The 17,272-nt window shown below is 41.7% G+C and overlaps 1 protein-coding gene across 2 annotated transcripts in view; it reads left to right on the top strand.

Annotated features, from left to right (window-relative positions):
• The window catches only part of LARGE1 (LARGE xylosyl- and glucuronyltransferase 1), a 282,370-nt gene extending 268,664 nt beyond the window's left edge, over positions 1-13,706 (top strand). For both annotated transcript variants that reach the window (XM_082763070.1, XM_082763071.1), the window contains 3 exons: positions 59-205; positions 5,298-5,493; positions 9,970-13,706. In XM_082763070.1, coding sequence (XP_082619196.1) covers positions 59-205; positions 5,298-5,493; positions 9,970-10,167 — 541 coding nt within the window. In that variant the 3' untranslated portion in view covers positions 10,168-13,706. The remainder of the gene's footprint in view (positions 1-58; positions 206-5,297; positions 5,494-9,969) is intronic.
• Positions 13,707-17,272: the final 3,566 nt, after the last annotated feature.

The following is a 17,272-nucleotide window of genomic DNA, read 5'->3' as shown; positions in this document are numbered from 1 at the left end:
ATGCCAAGTGATTTTCTCAGTTTAACATTTTTCTGCTCAAATTTTTTCTCTTTTCCAGGAAGTCCGTCATCCAGCTAGACCTGGCTAACACCAAGAAAGCTCTGATTGTACCTGCTTTTGAGACCCTACGCTACCGCCTCTCCTTCCCCAAGTCAAAAGCAGAGCTGCTATCTATGTTGGACATGGGAACCCTTTTTACATTCAGGTAATGGAAAGTACTTTCGTTGAACCTGTGGTCATTATCTCTAAAGAGTTTTCTTCATGTTCTGTGAATATTTTATTTTTCTCTTCTGTCAGCTAGCTAGCTCCATTAAGAAATGTATTGGATTTTTTTCCCTTTTCATAGAGAGGCAGTGAACAGAATCATATGTGGATATATTCCATCTGTAAGGTCGGCATTTTATCTAGTATTATACTCCTCTACTGAAGGACTTCAATTATTAAATTGAATTTGTTTTATTTTCGTCATTCTTTATTGCTCTACAAAATCAGGCGTGACCATTACACTCATGTGCGTGTAATTTCCTTTTTGGCTGCCAAATACTATCTGGATAGCTGAGTCCCTCATGTGACCAACAATAATTTCTCTCTGCTCATTGGTTTGGTTTCATACTGACTGACTGGAAAAACAAATACAAGCTTGCCATGTGCTCTTAAAAAGTATGAAACAGCTGCTTAAATAGCCAGAGTTTCCCAATGTAGAGGTGAAAGTATACTCTGACTAGAAGCTGAGAAATTAAGAACACCTAAATTCAGAGCTCCTCTCTGATACTCCTTTTGTTGCTGTGAACAAGTCACTTCTATTATCTGTCAGACTTTTCAGTTTTAAAACACAACTTAACCAAGGGTTAACTCTCTCATGGGTGTGTGGTCAGGTCTGATTAGCAGACATTTGTAAAGCATCGTAGTGATGGCAAGAGTACAATATGGCCTTATGATATTGCACAGGGAGGGGGCTTAGGAAACCTGTGTTCATGTCCCAGCTCCGCTAGTGTCCTGCTGGGAGGTGCTACACAAATCAGTTCTTTCTTACATCTCTGTTCTCCGTCTCTGAAATGCAGGTAACAATGTTCACCTCTCCTTTATACAGTATTTTGAGATCTAGAGATAAGAACTATGAAAACACTAAGTGTTATCCACAGCCAGCACAGCTCTTTATCACATCTTCCATCCTTTTCTTACATTAGAGCTTTCCTCACCGTACTTCTATTCACTGCATTATGCACGGCTCTCATTGCAGCAGCCACCCTTCTCTCATGTAGCTTTATGTAGACATCATAGCAGACAGCCTGTGTGAGCCTGGAAAACACAATTCTGACCCTACCGGTACCCATGACTACCTTGAAATAGAAGCTTGAGGTGACTGAGATATTAGGGAGGCATGCCCATCTCTGGAAAATTACTTAAGGTTACTGATAGAGCAAGCATATTTCCCCCATCATTCCTTAGCAGTCAAAGACAAATTAACAAGAAATTTGTTGATAGAGAGTAATTGTTTCTCCCATAGTTGAAAGAAAAAATCCTTCCAGTGGAAAATAACACCCTCAGGATTTTCAGCTGTTATATTCCACCAGCAGTCAAATTTTCAGCCTGCACAGCAGTGGCCTTCCACTACAGATTTCATCTTCAAGCTATTCAGCATGTTGGCATGTTCCGCACACAGCCAGATTTGCACCTCCTTTCTCAAGTCTCACTCAGGCAAAAATCTCTAACATCAGTGGGAGTTTTGCCAGAGCAAGGTTAAAAAAGAACTGAAGGACATGCAAACTGTAGCTGGTTTGCATATTAATGTAGGACACGTTTTACAAATGCTTCCCTAGTTTGCTTTGGCTCGTTTCATTGTTCAAATCTATCAACAGCCACAAAGCAGCTGTGATCTGGGCCGAGAATTTCCACCTCCACCTTCAAGGTGCTTTAATAATGCTGCAATTCGAAGGCTGAGCGGGTGGGAGTGAACTGGGGAGGACTGCTGTGACAGTGATTGCTGAGAGTGCCTGCAGCATCCCAGTCCCTCACACCACACGGTAGATTACAATCTTTCCCTCACTGAAATTGCTTTTGTCACCTCTTTTCCAAATGGTGACCTTTTCTACCTCTGGGCAGCTAAGGAGTACAAAACGGCTCTCAATTACATCCCCCAGTCACCACCAAAAGGAAAAGGAAGACGTGTGAGCATCTGTGGCTGACAGGGTGTGCTGCGTGGAAACTCTCCGCAGCAGTGGGATGCTCTGTCCCAGCTTGATGGCTTCGTGTGCAGGTGCTGGCTGTGACTGTGCCTCCTGAGGATGTGCCTGCTTCATGGCTGGGTAATAGCTGATGAACCACGAATGTGCTGCCGACACAGCTTTCAGGCACGAGGAAAACCACAGCTGGTAGAAGATGCATCATATTGAGAAAACATAACCAGCAACGACTGATTAACTAATTAACTGATTGCATCCACAATCCAGCAAAATGTTTAAGCATCTGAGAACAGAGCTGAGAAAGTTTTTTCTTTCACCAAAACATTTTTCTCACTGAAACATGAAGCTTTGAGTGACAGGGCAGGGAGGAAGAACACTCTGAGAAGAATAACAATTTCACTTTGCTAACTTTAGCAAAGTTTGCTGTAGTTTTGAAATCGTATTTTGGAAAAAAAGTAATGGATATAGAAAGTAAGATGAAACATTTGACCCAGAACAGTTGTGGGTTTTTTTGTGTAGATGTTTTCTATGAACCATGGGAAAAAAAACTCATCATCATTGCACAAAGACCAAATGATTTGGATTGGATTTTTCAAAATTACCAGTGGGATTGAAAATGCCTTGGTCACTATTTTGACAAAGAGAGACTTCTCCCAAAAATCTGTGAAATTGAGTGTGGCCTTAAAATTCAATGTGTGTTTAAATCTTGGGTGAGAAGGCTCTGAGTGGGAGAGCTACATTTATTCATTTATCCTGCTGATGGAAGACCAATACAGACAGTGAACCAGTTCTCACAACTGCATCACTGAGAATAAAGCCTGTTGGAAATGACTCACTCTTTTATGGTAGCTTCCCCTGCAAGGACATCCATGTAATGGTGTCTGCATATTCTGATTTTGCAGTTCATTTCATGTGGTGATTAGTCATTGGCCAAGACCTAGCTCCAGCAGATTATATGTATATATATTTAGACCCATATTTTATGTACATGTATGTATGTAATCCTGAATTCACAATTCCAACTTCCTGACTGATTATTCCATTGCAATTAGTGTGTTCACACCTTACTTGAGCATTCTGTACTCAGATTCCTATTTGTCCTGACCTTAGCTACCCTTTTGTCTGCCACTTTCCCTCCACTCCCATCAGTTGCTCTGAAGAGGCAAGTAAAAGATCTTTTTTTTTTTTTTTTTTTTTGTTTGGTTTGGTCAGGTCTATTCCTTCCTTTCTGATTTTTCTCTTTCCACTCTCACTTCTCTGTCCTCTCTTCATTGTCTGCTCCCCACGATTTAATTTTTCCTGCTGGTCCACTCTCTCCACTCACAGACGTTATACCTGAGCTGCTGTGTCTGCTTACATTGCTAACCCTGAAAAGGGTCAAAAGTAAGGGATGTTTTTATGGCTAGTGTCCTGTTAGCCCCGCTGTTTTAATCAGTAGGAGAGTGTTACTAGAGGAACAGAAGCATTTGCCTGATTCTCTGCAGGAATCTCTCAATTAACCAAAGTTTGCATGGGGCTTTGAAGATACAAATCACTTCATGAGTGTTTAGTAGTCATTATTGTTATTATCATAATTAATTTCAAAATGCCGGAGGTAGGACGTTAGAGTATCGTCCACAATCCCGTATCATTTTAAGCTCTATATTGTGATTATATTTTTTCCATCATGGATAGCTGGTCATTAGTGACTGCATAGGTTACCTAGTCACTTCCAGAAAAGGGATGGGCTTTTTGGAGATGGTTCCAAAGGCCTTCAAGGACTGTAATCTTTTTGAATGCTGCACTGGTTTCTAATAAGCTCTGGTTAATTCATTCAGTGTTAGTTTTTTTTAGTACAGACGGGCTTTGTTTTTCCTGGTCCCCAAGGAAGATATCCGAAAGTGATGCAACTTGTTTACAACTTAGAAATGCAGCTTCCAAAGGACCATAGGTTACTTGGGACACCAGTGCAGTTGTAATAATCCTGTCCTCCTACACTGCCCCTGACCAAGGAGAGTCAGTGAAGCTGAGCAGTTCTCTGTTTGTCCAGCAATAAGCCATATGAGTATACAAAATAGAAACTCTTGGGCTGTGATTTTACATCTCTGTTTTTAACAATAGCTTGCGACAGTATGAGAATCCAGGTCCCAGTTCTACAAATAGTTAAAGCTTAAACCTCTTCACTTTGAGCACATGAGTCATCCCCGTGAATTCAATGTACCTTACATTACAAACTGGCAGGATGTTTGTTTTGCCCCTTCTGTTACACATCTCAGAGCATTGTAATACAGATGGCCTGCTATGCCTTTGTTTCATTATTTAATCTATGAGTCTGCAGAAAGAGCCTGTCTCATTGATTTTTGGAAAGGTGTAAGAAGAGTAAGTGGGCGAGAGAATCATTGACCCTGGCACTAATGGGGTGGATTCAAGCTGTGCTTGGAAGGGACCTGCTGTGACCTAAACAAGATTAACGAAGTATAAAAGGATCTTTTTCTGTAAATCAAATTGATTACCTTACTCAGGATCATACGGGCACCCCCCACAATATAGAAAGTGCAGCAGAAATGTCTTTGTGTGATATTTTACTTATTAATTTAATTATGCACTTTAGCTCCTGCCATAGTAATAACAGTAATTAATAAAATGGAACATCTATCCAGAGCTGCAGGTGTCTCTCATACAAATTATAAAATTACATACAAAACAGATCGTGAATGTCACTGTGGTGTAGAAATAGCTAATTTTCAGGGCCTTATGTGAGCTGCAGGGTTTCATGCTGATTTTAGAGCACTGATGCAGCCACTTGGTTGCTAGGAATGAGACACAGCACTTTGCAGTGCAGATGAACTGTCTGCGTGTTTTGTAATTGTTTCTCACGTTAGCATTAGGTAGTGTTTTCACACCATCCTTCACCAGCTAGATCTGTTTAAGCATCAAGCACACAGAGGCTCTGGGAAGCGTGCTGGAAACAGTCCTAGAAATTGCCTCTGATACGTCCTGAAAACGATGATGTGAACTGTAAGCTAATGTCCTTATTTTCAAGCGTTTTATCTAACAAGTAACATTTTGTAGCCTCGCCAAGATGCATCCTGTTTAATTGCCTCCCCGTGTCCGTGCCATTTATGTCTGTTGAAGGTATCACGTCTGGACAAAAGGGCACGCGCCAACGAACTTTGCCAAGTGGCGAACAGCCACCACCCCCTACCGCGTTGAGTGGGAAGCAGACTTCGAGCCATACGTTGTTGTGAGGAAGGACTGCCCGGAGTATGACAGGCGGTTTGTTGGATTTGGCTGGAACAAAGTGGCTCACATCATGGAACTGGATGCACAGGTGAGAAGACGATGCCTGCATAACTCATGCAGGGGCAGACGGCAGGGTTGTTAGAAGAAATCCACCTTCTGTAGAAAGGCTTCAAGCTCTGCATTGCCAAAGTGCTCACCTGGCCTTACTGAGCTCCATAATGAGTGCTTTTTTGAGCTCAGTTTAGTCCTTATCAAGCATTAAAAAGAGTACTGAGTCTCCTTAGTTCATTTGTCAGTGCTGAGAAAGCTGTTGTCTCAGAGTGACACGATTCTTCCTGCCCAGCAGTGTGCCCAAGTACTGCAGCACTTGTTATCAGTCTAATCACCTACTGTGGGGTCTATAGACCTATAGATCTGGCTGGAAGCTTTTCAGTTAAACAGAGGTTGGTGAGTCCCAGTTGTTAATTTAGAATTCAAAAAGCAATCTTAAACAGAATCCAAATCAAGGATCTTCAATTTCTAGCCCAGATTTACAGCGCATCTCTGCAAAGTCAGGGTCTTCACATTTCCAAAGTCTCCAGCTATGCAGCAGCAAACTCCAGAAGATCCAGGTATTTGATCCTTGGGCTGTCTGCCTCTTGGATTTGTGGCTTGGGATGGCACTGCTGGACAGAATATAAAGAACAAGGATGCAGAGAGACCTCGAGAGTCCCAGACTGGCACCAGAGCTCTCAGAGCTGCCAAGGTCCTTGTCACAGACCTAGATCTTTAGACTGGCACTGGTTATGGCTCCATGGGAGTCTGGTGTTGCTGTGCACTGAAATGGCAGAGTTTGCACATCCCTGCTGTTCTTGGGTGTGAAGCTAACCAGTGCATTAATCAGCAGGGGCTGGGTCATGGCAGTTCTCTTTAGTTTGCTGTTTGTTTTTTTTTCAGTTCGATTTCATTTCCAGTTTTTGAACCAGTGGCATTTCATGGTATCTGAAAATAATTTTAGCCAGCTGCATCCCACTATGCTAGTGGGATATGCTTCTGCTGTGAGGACTTGGGTCTGGGATACAGCTGATGCCTCTCTGCCCAACTGTTAGCAGCTTGCAGAAAGCAGAGCAGCACAAGACATACAGCAGGTTACTGGGAGACTGTATCTTTGGGGTGCATGATACAGTGCTTTTGATGAAGGCAGGCATATGGGAGGGCTATTTTCTACTGCTTACAAAACCACATGGCCACCTTGGGCTACCTGCCACTTGCCCTCTGTTTGAAAAAGGGCATTGCAAACTAATTTGTGCTGACTTATGTTGATGAAAAAAATGATTACAGACCCCTACCAAAAAATTGTCCATTATGTTATTATTAATAGTAATACTTTGCTATAGCACTTTAATTTTCCAGTGCACTATCCAAACACTAATCAATTAACTATTGTTTGTGGAGAGTGACAATGCAATAATTTATTTGTTAATCTGGCTATCAGGGCTTACATTCCAACTGGCCACTCTCATCTAGCACTCACGATTTAACTCTTCTGCTCAGAGACATTTGCTCAGCATACAGACTCACACATAGGAAATTGGAACATTTTTCAAAGTTGATCATAGCACAGGTATTTAAAAAGGCCATTGGGATGGAACTAACTCAGTTGGGGAATTGTTTTTCTCACTCTTCCAGCCTTAAAAAAATTCTCACTTTGAAAAGAAGTTTAATTTTCATCTGTAGCAACTTGGGTATTGGCCTGTTTTCCCACAAAATCAGGCTGGAGGGGACATGCTATTTTTCCCTATGTCAGCTAGAAATATCAAATTCCCTGAGCCAGACCAAAATATGCTGGACTACCTTGTTGTTCTGTTTTCCTCACAGTAAATTCAGATGTGCTCCTGTTTGGAGTTTACATGTATTTAGGCTTTTTCCTTAGGGAGCTTTGATCTCCCAGCCACTCTGTTGCAAATTTTGATCAATCTCCTGAGTTCTGTCTCCTTTGCCTGGCTGCTCCTTAGGTTAGAAGGAAGGAATTGTGATGAATGGGGAACATCCCCTCCATAAAAAGGAGGAAATGCTGCACCAAGCACCCATAAGGCATTCCTTTGGCTTCAGGGCATTCATGGATCATGTTGCTGCAAGCTGTTTGGCTGGCTCCTTTATCAGCAGACAAAACAGCCGCTCAGCTGAATTATTTCCCTGCTCCTCGCAACTGCAGCGTGTGTCAAACGGACTGTGGGAGACACCTCACCAAGGACCTGTGCCACTACCATCCTTCAGAGGAGCACACAGTGTGGAGATAATCGTCATTATTATTCTGGGGGCATGGAGATGTCCGCTGAGCTGGATGCTGTACAAATATATGGATAATGACAGTCTCTGTCTAAAGCATTTATAACCTGTGAGATAAGGACAGAGGTTCCTGAGAGTGCTTTGCTTTCTCAAGGAATGTTTTCTTACAGTAGAGATGGGCCATTAGGAAACCTTTCCCCGCTCTTCCAGTGATTGTAGAACTAGACAGTGAGCATCTCTTTTTCCAGGACCCCAGCCCAGCATCTTTCAAAGGGGCTTACATTTTTGGCACACTGTTATGTGGCTGAAGGCCTTTCAGGGATGGGAGCACTGCTCTGCAGACTGTTTACGTTGCAGAGCATAGAAAGTCTTTGATCTGCAAGACAGCAGACTTGAGATGCAGAGAAAGAAATGCAAAAGAGAAAAGATTGTATGAGGGGCGTTTTTCTTCCTCAGCAGATTCAGCCCTTAATGTTCAGGTCCTGCAGAGAAGTTATGTAGTTTGTTGTTCATCAGCTCTCCTCATTCCATTATGGCAGCCTTTGTTTTTGTGTTTGATTCCCCATTAGTTCCAAGTCTCTTCCAGCTAAATGAGTTCTGCCTGTGAGCATCAGAATATTTTGCTCTTCCTGTACACTCGTCATCCCAAACAGAAGCTGACAGGGGCCCATTCCCATGTATGACAGCATTGTCATTTGGCACAAAGATTTACTCTGTAGCACTGTTTGGCAGGGAACAGGCACTCCCATAATGAGAAAGGAGCAGCCACACAGCTGCATCTGCACTGTCCAACAGATGCTACTGTTTCCTAAGTGTTTCTGGGACAGCACTGCAGTTTCTGTAACTTCATGTGGGGCTGTGTTGCTCAAACTCTTGGTTTCTGATAGCATCATCATCCAGCAGTTTTCAGTCTCTTCTCATTGTAGCTTGTTAGGTGAAGGACTGTCTGTAGGTGAAAACCCTAGTGTTTATTAGCTCAAGTGTGTTCTCTCCCATAAATCTCTTTCCCTAACAAAATATTTTGGAATATCCTGCCTCTCCACTGCAGGTAATTAATCTGTGTCCCAGCACAGACTCCTAAATCTACACAGGGCTGCAAACCAGAAGTTCAGCTCCATGTCTTTTAAAGCCAGCATGCTCTGCAGAAGCTCTGTGGTTGTTCACCGTCTTACACAGAGATGGTTAATAAGGCAGTGCAAAAACAGTTGTAAATAGAAACTGGGTATGAAGAGTAGCCAGTGTGCTTGTAGAGGCTTTGAAGTGGCTCATCGTTTACATCCCATACAAACTCAGACTTTCTGAAATTTAACAAAAAAAAAAAATAGCTAGCATAGCCTCAGCTGATAGGGTACTTCACTTGGCTACAGAATTCTGAGGTTCACGTCCCTTTCCTGTCCAGATTTTTGTGGGACCACATACCTTCTTGCACATCCTATGTGGGACCACATACCACATTCTTGTGCATCCTACACTTGTGACTTTCCAACTTTCCTATGAGGCACTTTTTATCTAGCTTTGTCTCAAATGATCAATCATATATTTAATTACAAAAATGGAGCAAATCTAATAAGAGTAATTGAAACACAGATGAATCATAGTTTTTAGCAACAAAAAATGTCAAAAACCTTCTTCAGAATTAGTGAAGCAGTTACAGAGGAGCAGAGGAATTAGCACAATATCTCATACTTTGTGAAGAAGTTAATTTGTTTAAAACCTTTCCAAGATTTATACAATCTGAAGAGAAATCTTCCCAAAGCATATGAAATTAGCAGGTCCATTTTCACACTCAGCCTATAAAAGGCACCATATTCTCCCACTACTTCAAGTTTATAAATAGTCTGGGACAGTTTTGTTGCTGTAAGTATACAGGCAAAGTAACATAGGTAGTGCAAGGTGTCCCTTTTTAAATATTGCTTATTCCAGCATCCGACGAAAGATAAATTACAGGGGGGAAAGCATGCTTTTGCAAGCACAATTGAAACTCATGCTGTGTGCATTCATAGTTGGTTGTAAGCACACTACTGTCAAACATCTGTGCTGCAGACATGACGTCAGAAATGTCTTTAGCACCATTTCTCTGTTATTTGGTTTATATGGAGTAAAACATTTTCAAAGACAAGGTAGGTCCTTCATAAACACAAAAAGGTTTATTTGGCATAGTTATATGGGTTAGCTGTTCTTGAGACCTACAGTGAACTGTTGCATGACAGAATGTGTTTGACTGTGGAGGCATGAGAGAGGTGCATTGCAGGAGGGCTCAGGAACACCCCTCACAGCTGGTGTCTTTCTCCCCCAGGAGTACGAGTTCACGGTGCTGCCCAACGCCTACATGATCCACATGCCGCATGCCCCCAGCTTCGACATCACCAAGTTTCGCTCCAACAAGCAATACCGCATCTGTCTCAAGACCCTGAAGGAGGAGTTCCAGCAGGACATGTCACGTCACTATGGCTTTGCAGCTCTCAAATATCTCACGGCAGAGAACAACAGCTAGCACAGCGGAGCCCATTTTAGAGGAAACAGAGACACTGAAGGGAGGAGCCACTCAACGTTTGAGGCCTGGTCTTCAAACTTCGAACTGAGAAATACTTTCAGTTTTTTTATCATACCTGGCAGTTCTAACAGTAGAAATTTGAAGTGACATATCTTCAGACTGTGCTCATCAGCCCCTTCCCCAACCACCCCAGGCCTTTCAGCTTTAGCATTTGTGAGGTGTCAACAAGAGGGGCCGGCTACACGCCTGCTGTACTGCAAGAGGTGGGGACTGGGCATGGGCTGGGAATGCACTCTGTTCTCTTAACTGCAGAGCAAAGACAGACCTTCAGAATATAGGATTTCATGTTGCTATTTAATAATTTGACATGCTTTTTATCTGTAAAGGAAGATCTTCGGGTCGCTGTCCTGTGAATTTCAAATCTGCACTACTCTGAAAGGGAACTTTCACCTGTGAACGTTCACAGTGGCCCTCTTAACATGGATGACCTTGTAAATGCAGGATGAGCCAAAGGTCTGAATTAGCCTTGAAAATGAAGGGGACACTTGTACAATACTGCACTCCAGGGAAGGTGTGTTACAGGTTTAGGTGTGTACATGATATCAGTTGGTCTTTTATGCTCAAATTAGTTACGTTTTATCAGGAAAATCCCTTATGCCCTGCCCTGCCTCTTCCCCAGTCCTAAATGCTGTTCCTTTCCTTGCCAAGGAAATGTCTCCATTGTGTTTCTTTCCCATCTTCAGTTCTGGTGGTCCAGTAAAGAAGATCAGTAGCTCTGCCCGAAAGTGAACAAAACCTGTTAGTGTAAGGTCTGTTTTCACCAGAGCAACGTGTTCATATGTGTCTCGTAAAATAAAGGGCCTGGTTGTAACTCTTTATCTTTTTTAGGCAAGAATTGGATTTTGCCTAGAAGGCGTGTTGTGCAGGGGGATATTGATTCATAGACTCATTTCAGTGCATGCCCATCCGTGAAGGCACTGGGCCTTGGGCTTTACGTGAACTTTGCTGAACAGGGAATATAAGCGCGACAACTCGTAGCCTGGGTGCTCTCCTGCTGCCTGCTACAAGGTCTCAGAACTACTTCGTTAAAGGAGTTTATAAATAAAAGGAGCAGAACTGTTAGGAATAAACTCCCCATTCGAGGGAGAAAAGTTTATGTTGGGAATCTGAGTGTGATTGTTTGCTTGAATGTGGGCTGGTCAAGTTCACAACTTCAATACACACAGGAATATTCTGGAGGGTGGACAGGAAACTTAACAAGCAAAACACAGAAAACAAGACACTGGACTTTTTACCGTTTTCTTTATCTTTCAGTATTAATGTTGTGTTTACATTGGATGAGGAGCTGAGGTTTAATGCACTACCCCTTGCAGGGCTATTTGTAATTTCGGTTGCAATGTTAATAGAGAAAGCAGAAATGATTCAGTGAGAAATGTGTCTCTCTCCTTTCCCCAGATCCCTGTACAACCACATGTACCAATACCACTGCCTGAACTGGGAAATGGGTCCACATTGTGTTCTGCTCACTTTGTTCCATTTTGTTTTTCAGCCACTGGACCTTCTACTTTCTTCCCCAACTCATCCCTCTAGAGCTTGGTTTTATTTCTAACCTGACATTTCGTGAGAGCTTTTTGTTACAGTGGAAACCACGCTGTTAAACCAGACATTTAAACTACAAATATCAGTTCATCATGCTGTGTATATATAAGAAAAGCCAAAAAAGGCAACATCTTTGACAAGAAATAAAAAGGGGCGGGAGGCTATGTGCAATTACTACCTTTTCCCCTGGGAGTGTTGGCTGCGTAAGAATACATCAATGCATAATTTTCCAAAGTGCTTTTCTTTGGTTCTTAATGGCTTTATGTAAAGATTTACATAAAAACCTTTGAAGATCTGGGAAGAAGTGAAATGAGTGCTCAGTCAGTCCTGGCTAAGATATATTTAAAAAAAAAAATAAAATCTTAACTCACCAAGTCCCGTATTGCTCACCATTAAGGGCCCAGGTCACTGCGCATAATGAGAATGAGAACCTTGCTGCACAGAGCCATGATGATTAGCTAATGTGCAAAAAGTTATCAAAAGCCAATCCTAGAAGGGGCTGAAGTCTTGTTGTGCCTACATACAACAGAGTTTCAGTGGGGCCACCGTTATGTTTCATATATTTTGAAAACTCATTTCCAGGTGTACATTTCTTCTTGGCTTAACAATGTTGCCCAAGGATGGACTGGGTTGCCTACAACTGCGTAACCTGTAGCGTGGACCTGTATGTAGTTTGGTTGTGTCATTATCAATGTCAACATTATTTTCTTCTCAGTGGTCCTGAGATGCCGATGGGGGAGCTGGGAGGTGACCGTTTGCACCTTGCCTCTTTGTGCAGCAAGTTGTGGGAACTCCTGGATAGCCTTAGATTTGCAGTCTGTTGTAAACAGCTCAAAGATCGGTAGTAGGTTCAAAGAGCCCGTTTTTTTCCTTATGGACATGGTGCTGACTTGTTTCTGTCACATCACGTTTGTGTGTGCTTCCTAATTTGAGAGATGTGGGGCTTGGGTTTTTTTAACACATTTCAGCCAATTCATGTGGTAGCAAATTAGGCTTACTTACCTGTCTTGAACAGCCAGGGCTCCTCCAACACCGTGAAAAAAAAAAACACCAACAACAAAAATCCCCAACACAGTTACAACACTGTCTGCTAGTCCTCTGCTGTAATAGGTATTTGCTAGGAATTTTGTTTCTTGATTCTCAGATTTCTCCTGGAGTCTTCAAGAAATGTCAGATAAATCTGGTGACTTAATGCCTTTGATTTATTGATTTGTTCCACCAGCTTCTCTCTTGAGTCTTCAGTCTATGACCTCTCCTTATCTTTGTTATTTGGAAAGTGTGAGTCCCTCATTTAGATACCACTCAAACACCATCTCTGGTGAAGACTGATGCAAATAAATCATTTAGATTCTTGTCAATGTCCTTATTGTCTTTAATTGTTCCCTCTACTTATTGTTTGGGGTAGCCTACTGGTTCTTTCCAGTTTTCTGCTTTTGGTGTACTAAGCAAACATGCATTTTCCATTTTAACTTCCTACTATTTGCTCTTCAAATTCCCTCTTTGCTTGCTCAAATCCATCCTAACTATTACATACCTTCCTTTCAGGTTTACCAAGTTTTGATTTCCATTCTCTGAAGGTTCTCTATTTGGTCTGAATAATTTCAAAAATCTCCACTTCAGTCATACCAACATTTCCTTGTCTTTCATTTATCTAAGGGAATACCATATTCCATGGCTATTTTTAAGCCCTTTCCACTTTTAATCTGAGGGCTCTCTACAGGTACCTTAAAGGAGGCTGTAGCGAGGTGGGGGTTGGTCTGTTCTCCCACGTGCCTGGTGACAGGATGAGGGGAAATGGGCAAAAGTTGCGCCAGGGGAATTTTAGGTTGGATCTTAGGAAGAACTTCTTTACCGAAAGGGTTGTTAGACATTGGAACAGGCTGCCCAGGGAAGTGGTGGAGTCACCATCCCTGGAAGTCTTTAAAAGACGTTTAGATGTAGAGCTTAGGGATATGGTTTAGTGGGGACTGTTAGCGTTAGGTCAGAGGTTGGACTCGATGATCTTGCGGTCTCTTCCAACCTAGAAATTCTGTGATTCTGTGAGTCTGTGATACTCTTTACTAAAGCAAAACTTCAGAGTTGTTGGCTTTTTTTTTTTTTTTTTTTTTTTAGTTTAATTAGGACCATTGATTCTTTAACAGAAAAAAAAAAAAAAAGAAAAAAAAAAAGTTTTGTTTTGTTTTTTATTTGTTCTGAAGTTTTCTCCTAACTCTTACTAAATGCTAACTTTCTCCTAGTCAAGGGGTCAGTTGTAAAATCTTACAGAATTCTTGTGTTCGTCTAACTGGGGGTCTTATCTTGACACATTCTGTCCTGTGTCTCCCTTTTCCCTTCCACTCCAAAAATCAAGTCCCTAGAATCTTTTCATCCCTGTAAGCCCCTTCCAGCACCAAAGTCTGAACTCTGTATTTCCCAGCACCTTCTGACATCCTGCTGTGTTTCAGACATAATTACTGTTTCAAATAATAATCTGCTGCCTGGCTGGCACCCAATCCTCCTATTTCTGTTTTCATGCTTCTCCCTTTGATGTAACAGGCTCTGCAGTTAAAGTTTTGGCCATAACTCTTACCTTTTCTAATGCCTTATTATAACCCCCTGATATGTTTCCATGATTTCTTTCTGTTGTTACAGCATATATCTTCAAATGTTTGGCTGTAATTTCCATCCTAGCATTTTCTGGCTAAGGGTCATCGGCCATTTGCCATCTACCATTTTAAAATGTCTTTGTGTATTCTGAATAGTCTTTAGTATCAATCAGATTTTTTTTTCCAAGTCCTACTTTAAGTAATTCCTTCCAGCCTTGATAGTTTCCTGTGTGAGCAATCTGGTTCTATATCATTTTTGTGAATTTTATTCTATTTGTAATCATCATCTTGGATTCAGTGACAGAAAGGAATTAGCAATGTACCTGCGGTTCCACCGCTTTTGTTAGACTGAAAATCAGATGTGATCACATTATTTCTAAAGTGCTGAATTTTTACCTGGTAGGCTTCATGTGGTTTGTATGTAAATCATAAACTGCATTTTCCTGATACTGCGACAAGTGGAGGCACTTTGTAGGGTTATTTGCGGTAGCTATTGCAGCAGAGTAAGCCCTTTGTTAGAAGAAAAAACACAAAAACTTTGTCAGGACTTTAGTTACTATTTCTGTCCTCAGGGGAAAATAAGGCCCTAGCACAGCTGAACAGTTTTATAAATACCCTGCACAAAACACATTGCACATTATTTTCTGGTAGGTATAATCATACATCGCCCAATTAAATATGAAAAATACATTTTTAATGTTCTTATTTTTACATGCAATTCTATGCAGAAGATAATGCATTTTCTCCTGTGTCTTGCCAGTTTCCCCCATTACTCCAGCTTGCCTAATAGCCCCATCCATTTTTGGCTGAGAAAGATTAATGACCACCAGCACAGGGAGCCCTGGCAAATCAGCAGAGATATTACTCTTAGGCACTGCACAAGAGATTCCTTGCTGCGCTGCCAGATATTGTATGGGTGTTCCTCAGGTTTCAGTGCAGCAGCAGAACACAGCGAGCTCAGCAAGTGGGGTGAGCATCATTATTTATGAACTTCAACAAGGTCTAAAATATTAGATGGTAGGAGTGAAAAAAAAAAAGAATGCATCTTTGTTAGCTCCAAAACTAATTCAATTCTAGGAAAAGAAAGCAGCCAAGTTTCTGCAACTCCAGTGAGTACAACTGGAACAAAGTCACTCTTTGACAATGACAGCCGATCACCTAGTATTTCCACTTCAGTGTTGAAAATGCAGAAGCATCGATAGGTAAATGAAGTAATCTTTACAGTAATAATTCAGAATGTATATCTAGAATATATGCTTACATCCAAAGACTTTGGTGAATTGGGGATTGTTTAAAGACTGATATTTTTGTTTATAATATAAATTTTAAGTTTGGAAAAGCTGCTGGCTGTGCACAGCAAGTTAGGGATCAGGAAACATACAAATCTGGACTGAGAAATACCTTGCTTTTATAGGAGCTTGCTTTCATCAGTAGTTGCGCATTCCCAAAAGAAGACATAAAGTCCTCAAGAATTTCCAAAGAAGCTAGCCTACATGTCAGCTGGCCGGAATGTATTCCTTTTACGAATACTGGGGATTTGGGGGTTGCTTGCACTGCAATGATCAGTTGAAAAAATAATCTTGGAATTAGAAAGACAGCCAAATATTTGTTCGTGTGATGGATTGTATGGATTTATTTGTCCAGACATGTTAATACTTACCGTAATGGAAATGTTAGCTCATTGATGGTGTCAGGAAGCAAAAGGTCTGAAACCCAGGCTAAGAGCTTAGTGTCTTTTCTGTCATTCTGTGCTATAGCTTCCTCTCCGAGGATGAAAAGTGCTCCTGTCTCCCAGCTGCTTACTGTTTCAGTAGCATTAAAATGCCCTAAACCTCTATAACATCCATTTATGGGAAGTCACTGTGCAGGTGACAAAGGCTTCATTTGAGCTCCATGGTCCGTTGCCATGAGACACAAGATTTCAATCTGATAGAAATAATTCTGACTTGGGGCTAATTCTCTGATCAGACATGTAGACACCTTCCTCACACAACATATTCAAGAAGAGGTCTCCAAACACAAGGCCAAATGATTCAAGCCAAGCGAAGTCTGTTCTTCAGTTTTACGGCAATATAATTTTCAAACAGTGGACGCATGGATTGGCCAAATTAACCATTTAGACTCCTGCTAAGGCTGCAAAACCAGTCAAGTGAAAGGTACTGTATCTGAAAATTCAAGTTGCTGGTCAAATTGCTGCTTGGTTCATACACCTTCATTCTCTCCCCTGATACTCACAGATTAGGACACAGTCCCTACAGGATCATTTGCTGGTGTTTTAGGGGACTTCTCTTTCATGATATGCACAGAGTGGACGGCACTCAGGGAATTAGACAGCTGGGTGGTATTTCTTTTCTACTTTTGCTCTCATTGAGCTTCTTGTAGTATGATAGCTGCCTTGATTTTGAGCAAAGCCAGACTTTTTTTTTTTTTTTTTTTTTTCCAAATGATAGGTTTAAACTGTGATTTAGGAAAATCAATTATCCCCCATGGCCTCAGGCTTTCTGAGCATAATGCCTGCAGTTCTGTTCTATGGGCTTTTCTAGTGTGGAGGGATCCTACGGAGCTGATGGAAATTACACACTCCAAGGCCGTGTAGCACTCAGCCCTAAGCCTATGAATGCTAACTGCTGAACATATCAGAGTGATGAATCCCAGCTGTGCCCAAGCCTCCAGCATGTCTGCCCCCACTTTGGGACCACTCTGAACACACAGTTTGTCAAGAAAGCAGGAAAGAGATGGAGTAAATAATTCGGGAAGGTTGAGAGGGGGGTGTTAAATTTTCTGTAGCCAAATTTCCAGAGGAATAAAGAAGGCAAAAGAATTCTGGGGTCCCTAAGAAAGGTTGTCTGTAGAATCTGTGGTTTGGACTAAGGACATCTGTGGCATTTCTTACCGAATGCTGCCCATTGTGGCCCAGATGT

Source organism: Aythya marila (genome assembly GCF_965140915.1).
Source record: "Aythya marila genome assembly, chromosome: 1".
Lineage (NCBI taxonomy): Eukaryota > Metazoa > Chordata > Aves > Anseriformes > Anatidae > Aythya > Aythya marila.
Note: the sequence above shows the minus strand (reverse complement) of the source record. Positions and strands in the feature narration are given on the sequence as shown.